This window comes from Rhinopithecus bieti, unplaced genomic scaffold (genome assembly GCF_001698545.2).
Source record: "Rhinopithecus bieti isolate Rb0 unplaced genomic scaffold, ASM169854v2 scaffold_56550, whole genome shotgun sequence".
Classification (NCBI taxonomy): domain Eukaryota; kingdom Metazoa; phylum Chordata; class Mammalia; order Primates; family Cercopithecidae; genus Rhinopithecus; species Rhinopithecus bieti.
The window spans coordinates 212,209-221,661 of record NW_016821820.1 but is presented as its reverse complement, the minus strand read 5'-3'; the positions used below and the strand labels follow the sequence as shown (position 1 = coordinate 221,661).

Below are 9,453 nucleotides of genomic sequence, written 5' to 3'. Positions count from 1 at the left end.
GATACCACACTGTTTCCTATGTCATAACATTAACCTCCCTTCTGTCCACTTTTGCTGTTTCGTAGTCTCACGTCTTCTTGAGCTGGACTATCTTATATAAATTCATATGTTATGTGAATTGAGATCTCAGTAATAGGAGCCTTCTGTCTCTCCTCACCATAACAGGAGTCATAGGAAAGGGGGTGTGATAGTCTCAGAAACAGACTAGCATCTCATACAAACTTGTTTCTGTTTTTGAGATAGGGTCTCGCTCTATCACCCAGGCTGGAGTGCACTGGCACAATCATGGCTCACTGCACCCTGGACCTCCTGGGCTTCTGTCTCAGCCTCCCAAGTAGCTGGGACTACATCACTACACCTAGTTTTGTTTTGTTTTGTTTTGTTTTGTTTTGTTTTGTTTTGTTTTGGTAGAGACGGGATCTCACTTTGTTGCCCAGGCTGGTCTCAAACTGGACTCAAGCTATCTTCCCACCTCAGCCTCCCAAAGTGCTGGGATTATAGGCATGAGCCACCACATTCAGCCCAAACATTTCTGAGACCACCACTTGAACTATCAAGTATCTTCTTGTACCTGATTCTCATTAGAAATAATACACATTTATTGAATGTCATTGATATATAAAGATACCATTCTTTGAGTGGGGAAATATAATTTAAAAGTCACAACTACTGACAATCAACAATTTAAACACTAATGAGAATAATAAAGCTTGTTCCCAGAGAACCATGATACAGGGTGGGAAAGTACACAAATAATGGGCTCCTGTTGTTAGACTTCATGGTAATTACACTTGTGTGTTCTCCAGTATCTTTCTTCCTATTGTACTCCTGAAGCACTCAGACTGATAAAGACAAATCTCTGATCATTCCTACAAAGAGTGCAGGCAAAGTTAAGATTTAACTGTGATTGCTGGTTGTTTCATCCTGAATTCAAAATCCTGGATTTCCGAAACAACAGAGCTTGATGTCCCATTTGGCTATCTTACTTTTGTCTCCTCTTCTAGAAAGAACAAGTCATCTTCCTGAAAATTACAGGAGACACTTACTATGACAAAATAAGGCCTCTGAAACTGTCTTATCTCACATATAAAAAGTGTAAAATCACAGAACTAAAATCAGGTTCTGGATTTTCCTGGAAATAGGATGTCACCAGGATCTGTTCAAAGGTGAGCTTTGGCTACATCTTATAACAGTGTTTAAAACTCGAATGCAAAAAAATTGCTTTCAATATAATCAGATATGTGCAAAAACAATTTGTTAAATAACATAGGAAGATCATATTAACAAAAGATATTTCCAGAACACTAACATTCATGTGGTTTATAAAGGTGCATTTACTATAAAGATCTACACAGCCCAAAAACATGAAATTCTTCAAGGGAGGCCCCTTTGTCCCATGAGTTGGCAGAATTCATTTTCATCTTCTATGCATGGATCACCGAAGTGATGAATGTCACTCCTCTTCAAGAAGGAAACATTTTCAGCCTTGTGAAGGGTCAGGTTTTCATGTAACCTCAAGGGTTCCTGGGGCTATGATCATGAAGAGCAGCCACTATGAAGACTGCTGAGAAGCCTTTTTCACTTCTTCACATTCGGGATGTGAAATATTTTACAGAAAAATAAGAGTGTGCAAGTCCCTCTCACACATAGCAAAATGATTGTCTGCATACTCTTAAATTTTTAAAAGTTTTAAAAACTGTGATCTTTGCACTGTTTGCAAGAGTCAGCAACCATGAAGAAAGATATTCACCGTTAAGTGACCACATATGGTGAACATGTTCACAATAGGTGACAGTTTTGCAAGATGACTCTTTGAGTTGGCATTCTGTTTCGGGTCACCAGGTTTCCGCAATCTCTGTGAGAGCCCGCAGCAGCTCTGCAAACGTAGGGCGGCCTTTGGGTTTCTGGAAAAGGGAAGTGGGGGTGGTTAGCTTAGCTTAACCCACTTATGCCAAGTGTTTCATTTTTGGAACGCTAAGCATGTGGGAGTTATTTATATCCCACTGCTCGAGTTCATCGTCGAGGTCTGATTTTCACTCATGCAAAATTCAAGAAATTGCCACCTGTGGCATAAATGGGCTAAGGATCACTCAGAGACCAGCTCTGGAACTTGCTGACAGAGACCTGAATCCAGGCTGGCTCTCCACAAAAAGGAAGAGAAAGGTATCTTGACCGACATACCACAGCATGATTGGTAGTTGAGTGAGGCGTGAGTATGAAAATGTTAGAGAATGCTGCAAAAATAAAACGGCTAGACCTGCAAACACTAGCCACATGTGGCTATTTAAATTTAAATTCCTAAAGATGATATAAATGTTTAAATTCAGTTATTCAGTCACGCTGGCCACTTTTCAAGTACCCAATAGCCAGAAGTGGCTACTATATTGAGCAGCATGGATACAGAACGTTTTCAGCATCTCAGAAAGTACTCTAGGACACCACCATCCTAGAGACATATTTGGATGACTTGACATGTGTGAGGTAAAGAAAGGGCTGGCAGAAGGGGTATCTAGAGTACCAGGCTCCCAAGCTCAGTTCAAGGTATCTATGACACCTGAGCCATTATAGACAGGAGGATTTCAGTCAGAAAGCAAAAGGCATGTTTTCATGAGGGACTTTGAAGATCCTGGGGTACAGGTTGTGCTTTCAGTGTCAGTCAACAGAAAAATAAGAGTGTGGAAGTTCCTCTCACACATAGCAAAATGATTGCTGAATATTCTTACATTTTAAAAAGTTTTAAAAGCCTGTGATCTTTGCACAGTTTTCAAGTGTCAGCAACTCTAAAGGAAGATATTCACCATAAGTGACCCCATATCCCTGGTCATGGAGCCAAGGATTGGAGCATTTTTTCCTACTTCATTTAAGGGTGTGGTTTGGCTCTGAGTCCATGAGGAAGAAAAGATGGCACTGTCAGCATCTTTGAAAACTGCGGGAAACAGAGTTACTCATAGTAGCCACATTCTCACAGGTGTCACCAACAGCAGGGACAGCGGAAAGACACCCCTTTTCATGGCTTATAAACAGAGAGCCTCAATAAAATAAACAGAGTAGAAGACAGCACAAGTGCAAGTGAGGGTCCTCATTGAGACTCTGGGAATAAATTGTGGAGCTCTCTGAGGAACCCGCTTCTATGCATGAATCCTGAAATTTGTCTCTCAAATATAACATAATCACTTTTGACTCTAATGCCCTAAGCACATGGGGTAAAGTTGTAGGCAAAATCAACTTTCGCACCTGACACAGTGGCTCACATCTGTAATCCCAGCACCTTGGGAGGCCAAGGCAGGAGGACTGCTTGAGGCTGGGGCAACAAAGTGAGACCCTATCTCTAGAAAAAATTTTTAAAAATTAGCTGGTCATGGTGGCACATCACTGTAGTCCCAGCTATTCAGGAGGCTGAGCTCGGTGGATTGCTCAAGCCCAGGAGGTCGAGGCTGCAGTGAGCTGTGATTGTGCCACTGCACTCCAGTCTGGGCAACAGAGCAAGACTCTGTCTCAAAAATGAATCAACGTTTTCTTTTTTTTTTTTTTTTTTTTTTTGAGACAATCTCACCCTGTCGCCCAGCCTGGAGTGCAATGGCGTGATTTTGGCTCACTGCAAACTCCATCTCCCAGGTTCAAACAATTCTCCTGCCCCAGCCTCCCAAGTGGCTGGGATTACAGGTGCCTGCCACCATGCCCAGCTAATCTTTTTGTATTTTTAGTAGAGACGGAGTTTCACCATGTTAGCTAGGCTGGTCTTGAACTCCTGACCTCGTGATTTTCCTACCTCGGCCTCCCAAAGTGCTGGGATTACAGGCGTGAGCCACCACACCTGGTCAAATCAACTTTTTCAAACAAATAAATCAACATAACTACACCATTGTATTAATCAATGTTCTGACTGCAATTTGAGACTAATGTTGTTTACATGGTCCTTCTGACAGCATCCTACTGATCACTTCCCTTCCTCCTTCTCTGTCTCAGATCCACTTATATATAACATCTCAATAAGTATTATATTACACACACACGTACATGAGTATTATTTCATACACAACGTATACTTCTGAGCTACTTACATTATTATTGCAAAGATGCTCCTAAAACAGTTGTTTGTTACTACTTACTGAACATTTTTCTGAACTTTTTTTTTTATAGCTTACTGAACATTTTTCTATGTCTTTCAAGATTCCTTGTAAAGTAGTTAATATATGTAAGATATTTTCATACATTGGGGCTCTCTATAAATGTAATGCTTTTTGGAATATGAACAACCACATCACTCTGAAAATATTCAATATTCTAGTGTTTGTGGTTATAAATTGATAATCAAGTGCTTTATTTTTTCAGCCAGGAGGAAACTTCTCATCAAGCTGTAATTTTCTAGGCTGAAACTGTCAGCTGGAAAGAGAGTAAAGCTCTCAAAATCACAGGGAAGTTCACTGAGAAGGGCAGGGGTGTGTTGAGTCAGTGTCCAGAGGTGGAACAGAAGCCCCTCTGGCTTTACTTCTAAGCTTGGCATTTCAACAAATAGAAAAACTAAGTTCTGGAGAGATTTCTTCCTGAATGGAAGTTCCTGACACACTTTCTGCCTCCATTACCAGTCTAGTTTAATCTCTAGCAGGAGTCCTGAGTGTCAGAAGACAGATGAAACCCATTACTATTAGGGTTAGAAAAGCAAGACAAAGGAAAGTTGAGTGAAGTAAATGGAAACACCATCTTTCTTTTTCAACGTGGAAGTTGAACAAACCTTGTTCTACCCTTAGTTTGCACCATTAATTCTTTCATTTATTCTTTTATTTATTTATTTATTTATTTATTTGTTTGTTTGTTTGTTTGTTTTGAGAGAGTCTTGTTCTGTTGCCCAGGCTGGAGTACAGTGTTGCAATCTCAGCTCACTGTAGCCTCTGCATCCCAGATTCAAGCAATTCTCCTATCTCAGCCTCCCAAGTAGCTGGAATTACAGGCGTGCACTACCAGGCCTGGCTAATTTTTTTATTTTTAGTAGAGACAGGGTTTCACCATGTTGGCCAGGCTGGTCTCACACTGCTGACCTCAAGTGATCTGCACACCTTGGCCTCCCAAAGTGCTGGGATTACAGGCGTGAGCCACCACACACAGCCTCCATCATTTAATTCTTTTTTTTTTCTTTTTTTTTTGGAGACAGAGTCTCGCTCTGTCGCCCAGGCTGGAGTGCAGTGGCACGATCTCGGCTCACTGCAAGTTCTGCCTCCCAGGTTCAAGATTCTTCTCCTGCTTCAGCATCCCCAGTAGCTGGGATTACAGGCATGCACCACCATGCCCGGCTAATTTTTGTATTTTTAGTAGAGACGGGGTTTTATCATGTTGGCTGGGCTGGTCTCAAACTCCCGACCTCAGGTAATCCACCTGCCTCGGCCTCCCAAAGTGCTGGGATTACAGGCATGAGCCACTGCACCCGGCCCATTAATTCTTAAAGCTAATAAAACATCTAATCACTGAGGCTTGAGTAACACCAAGAGTTTCTGCAAGAACGAATCTCAAACAGATAAGACTCAGAAAATGCACTGAATTCCTCAGATAAAAGGCCATTGTTCAAAACAAAATGGATTCATGACTTTGTAGTGAGTTTGAGATAGAAATAGTACTTCAGACTCTCAGGATCATGACCAAGACACAGATGCCTTTTCCTGCCATGACAGAGTTCTGAAGTCATGTTTGTGATAATCAGATCTGCTCTCAGATGCTGGGACTGCCAACCTTCGTAGGAAAGTAACATATAGTTACTTACCTCATGCCAGCAGCTGTACATAACTTCATATATGGACATTGGTGCTAGGTGAGGGCGATATAACCTGAAGCCTTCAGAAATAGCTTCCACGACTTGCAAATTTGACTTATTTTCAAAAGGCATTTTCCTTCTGTAAAAACTTCCCACATTAAAACTCCTGCAAACAAAAATGCATGAAAACAAGGGGTTAGAGAGAAATGATTGCTTGGGAACTGAAAGAACAATTTCAAACTACAAGGCATTATTTTTGTGCTCCAGGCTTTGGGTTATAGCCATCCTGAATAACAGCGGTTCTATCAAGGAAGCAAATCATATGTACCTCAGTTTTCAAAGAGACCTGTAACCTGAAAATAATCTAAGTGAAAACAATGCCTTTCCTTTTCCATGGGTCTTGATTGCCTTCTCTATCAGGAGAAATACCGGTAGCATTTCCTTTTTTTTTTTTTTTTTTTTTTTTTTTTTTGAGACAGGGTCTCGCTCTGTCACCCAGGCTGGAGTGCAGTGGCATGATCTCAGCTGGAGTGCAGTGGCATGATCTCAGCTCACCGCAACCTCTATCTCCCATGTTCAAGCAATTCTTCTGCCTCAGCCTCCTGAGTAGCTGGGATTACAGGTGCCCACCACCACGCCCAGCTTATTTTTGTATTTTTAGTAGCGGTGGGGTTTCACCATGTTAGCCAGGCTAGTCTCGAACTCCTGACCTCAGGTGATCCGACCACCTCAGCCTCTCAAAGTGCTGGGATTACAAGCGTGAGCCACCACGCCTGGACTAGCATTTTCATTTCTAAGTAGCAGTCATGTCCCTGCACTCTGAAATCAATAAACCTTTCTGTCATTCCATAGAAACTGACAGGATTATGTGAGCCTCTGCTGCCTACTTAACCAGAGTTTCAGCCAGTAAATGGCATGTGTCCCCTTCTTTCTGCTAAAAGATTAGACTGATGGGCAGAGCCCCAGAGTATCTAGCAGGGTCCAGTAATCATTGATTGATTGGTTAGTGAAACTCCTGCAAGAACTCCCAATTTGAGTTCATTTAATTATTCACTTATTCTACAAATATTTACTAGACATTGATGAGGCATCTACTGGGCCTGGAGATTTTATAAGTGTGAGATCAATCCATGTGCCTAAGGAGCTCACTGTTCAGTGAGGGAGACAAGTAGGTAAAATTCAGGGAGTTCTAACTGTTCTGCAACCTTCAATGAGGTCCTTATATTGCTCTTCATTGGTGTCTAAGACGTGGTCTCACAACCTAACTGCTCTTCAGTAGAGCTTCAAATGTCACCTGCTGAGACTATCATATGTCCATGGAGAGCTGATGAGATTAATGACACAAGCTTAACCTTATTGTATTTTTTTTAATTTATGTTTTAATTTTTTTTTAGGCAGGTTCTTGCTCTGTCGCCCAGGTTGGAGTACAGTGACACGATCCTGGCTCACTATAATCTCAAACTCCTGGGCTCAAGCAATCCTCTTGCCTCAGCCTCCCAAGGAACTGGGACTACAGGTACATGCCACCACACCTGGCTAATTTTTTTTTTTTTGTAAAGACAGAGTCTTGCTAGGTTGCCCAGGCTAGTCTTGAACTCCTGGTCTCAAGCAATCCTCCCACCTCAGCCTCCCAAAGTGCTGGGATTGTAGGCCTGAGCCACTGTGTCCAGTTTTAACCTTATTGTTTTAACCTTATTGTAGACAATAAAACTGACACCTTTCTGAGGACCCGGAACCCACAAGCCTCCAGGCAGTTCTGGGTGAAAGAGGATAGACAGATTTTTACATATTACCATTTCTTGAAAACCAACCTCGAAACTTCACTGGACGTGGGTCTATGGTGTCTCTTTCTCAATGAAGAACATTATCCAATATGAATATCAATTCACAGATCTCAAGGAAGCCTATGTCTAAATTCCACAAACTTTAAAGTTAAGGAAGTAAATGAGATGCCACCATTTTTTAAACTCAGGTTTTAAGTTCAGGTTAACAACTAAACAATTGGAAAATAGTCAAGCTGCTTCATAGTCTAGACAATGAAGTTTACTAATTACACTCTAAACTCAACAGTATCATAAGATCATTTTTCCTTCAAGCCTCTGCAGAGTGGAAAACTTGTCTGAGTTTTTTTTCTAGATCAGTAGACTCTTTGTTACAGTTTTACAGTGAATGCCCATGGAGGAAGGAAAAGATCCAAAAGTCACACTTATGTAAGAAGGTATGTGACACTAGTTGCCAAAGACAATCGGGACGTGGTTAGAACACATAGAAGGAAGAACAATTACAAGAAGACTTTTTAAAAAATGCTACATCAATTAGGAAATCAAAATTAAAAATAACATATTGCCCATTTTATTAAATCAAGATCCAGCAAATATCAGATGCACTCACCAAATGACCAGACATCAGATTTACTGCTGTACTTATTGAAAAGAAAAACTTCAGGAGGGGACCACTTGATTGGGAACTTGGATCCAAAAGAACTGACATACTCATCATCCAAAACATACCTACAGTTATCAGATTCAAAGCACATTGTGTTAACTACTCCAAGCTCTATTTACTTCAAATCCCTTTAGTTAACTCTAAGTTGTTAAAAGACAAAGTATTTTACCCTAGAAAGCTTGTGGACACCTTCTTGTTAGTAGAGTGTGAAAGTGCCCTTGATAATGTTTCCTCCCCAAACCACGTTTCAGTTGTGTTTGTTTTATGTGGATCTCTGAAAATCATAATGCTGCTTCAGTTCAAAACAAGGCTCACTGTTTATGTTAATTATGGTAAATTCTTAACTCTACAAAGAAGCATGCTAACAACCAAGATTATAAAAAGGAAATAAAAGACCACTCTTCCCAGGGGTGGGGAAAACAAAGACCACTCTTCTTAAAATGGAAATGAATGATTCAAAGTTGGATGTCGAATTTTCTTCCATGTGTATGTTTTTTTGTGAGGCATAGAGAAGGGGAGAAAGTAAAAGTATATGAACATAATGCTTCTGATGTGACAAATCTCTAATGCATTAGAATGGCCCTATATGGAAAGAAATCAAGAATAACTACCATCTCCTTAAAATAATAATAAGTTGAACCCTCTCTCTTTTTTGAGAGTTGTATGCAGGGATGTCCAAATGTGAGAAATTGGGGAGAAGAGACAAAAATTAACTTGTGCTTGTAGCCCCTTAAATATACAATATAGTGTTTTCACAGCATTTATTAATGCTGCCTCTACACTCCCACTTTTCTTTTTAATATACACTACCTCCCTCCACCTGTCAGCGCTTGATTGAGTCAGAGGTCATTCTACTTAGGTAAAGAATCAATAACAGAAAACAAAGAGAGAAAAGCCATTGTCTATAGATTTTGAATTTTTCAAGTCTAGGCTCTTCAGAGAAGAAATATTGAGTTATTAACAAAATATCTTGGAAAATGGGCCATGAACAGGAGTGAGATCTCACTACCACCACTATCTAGAAAAAGATCCCTTGAGCTAGAGGAATGGGGGAGATAGAAGGGAAAGAAAAGGTGAGTACTAGACATTAGTAGGTCAGTGGGTTAGGGTCCTTTATCTTGTACCCTATAAGGGCTGCCCAAGTCACACAGCAGAGAAGGAAGCTCCTAGTCCCACATTAGGTTGGTGGGATTTGAAAGTGAAACAGAACCTGTGCTCTTTTCCCCAGGTAGAGCCCTCGGAAAGGCAGAAAGATGCCAATGAAC

General features: G+C 40.8%; 1 protein-coding gene across 1 annotated transcript in view; it reads right to left on the bottom strand.

The window, feature by feature from the left end:
- Positions 1 to 408: 408 nt before the first annotated feature.
- Positions 409 to 9,453, bottom strand: part of TXK (TXK tyrosine kinase) — a 68,132-nt gene continuing 59,087 nt past the window's right edge. The window contains 4 exon segments of the mRNA XM_017860644.1: positions 409 to 1,904; positions 5,753 to 5,877; positions 5,880 to 5,909; positions 8,135 to 8,253. Of these exon segments, the coding sequence (XP_017716133.1) occupies positions 1,836 to 1,904; positions 5,753 to 5,877; positions 5,880 to 5,909; positions 8,135 to 8,253 (343 nt within the window). The 3' untranslated portion in view covers positions 409 to 1,835.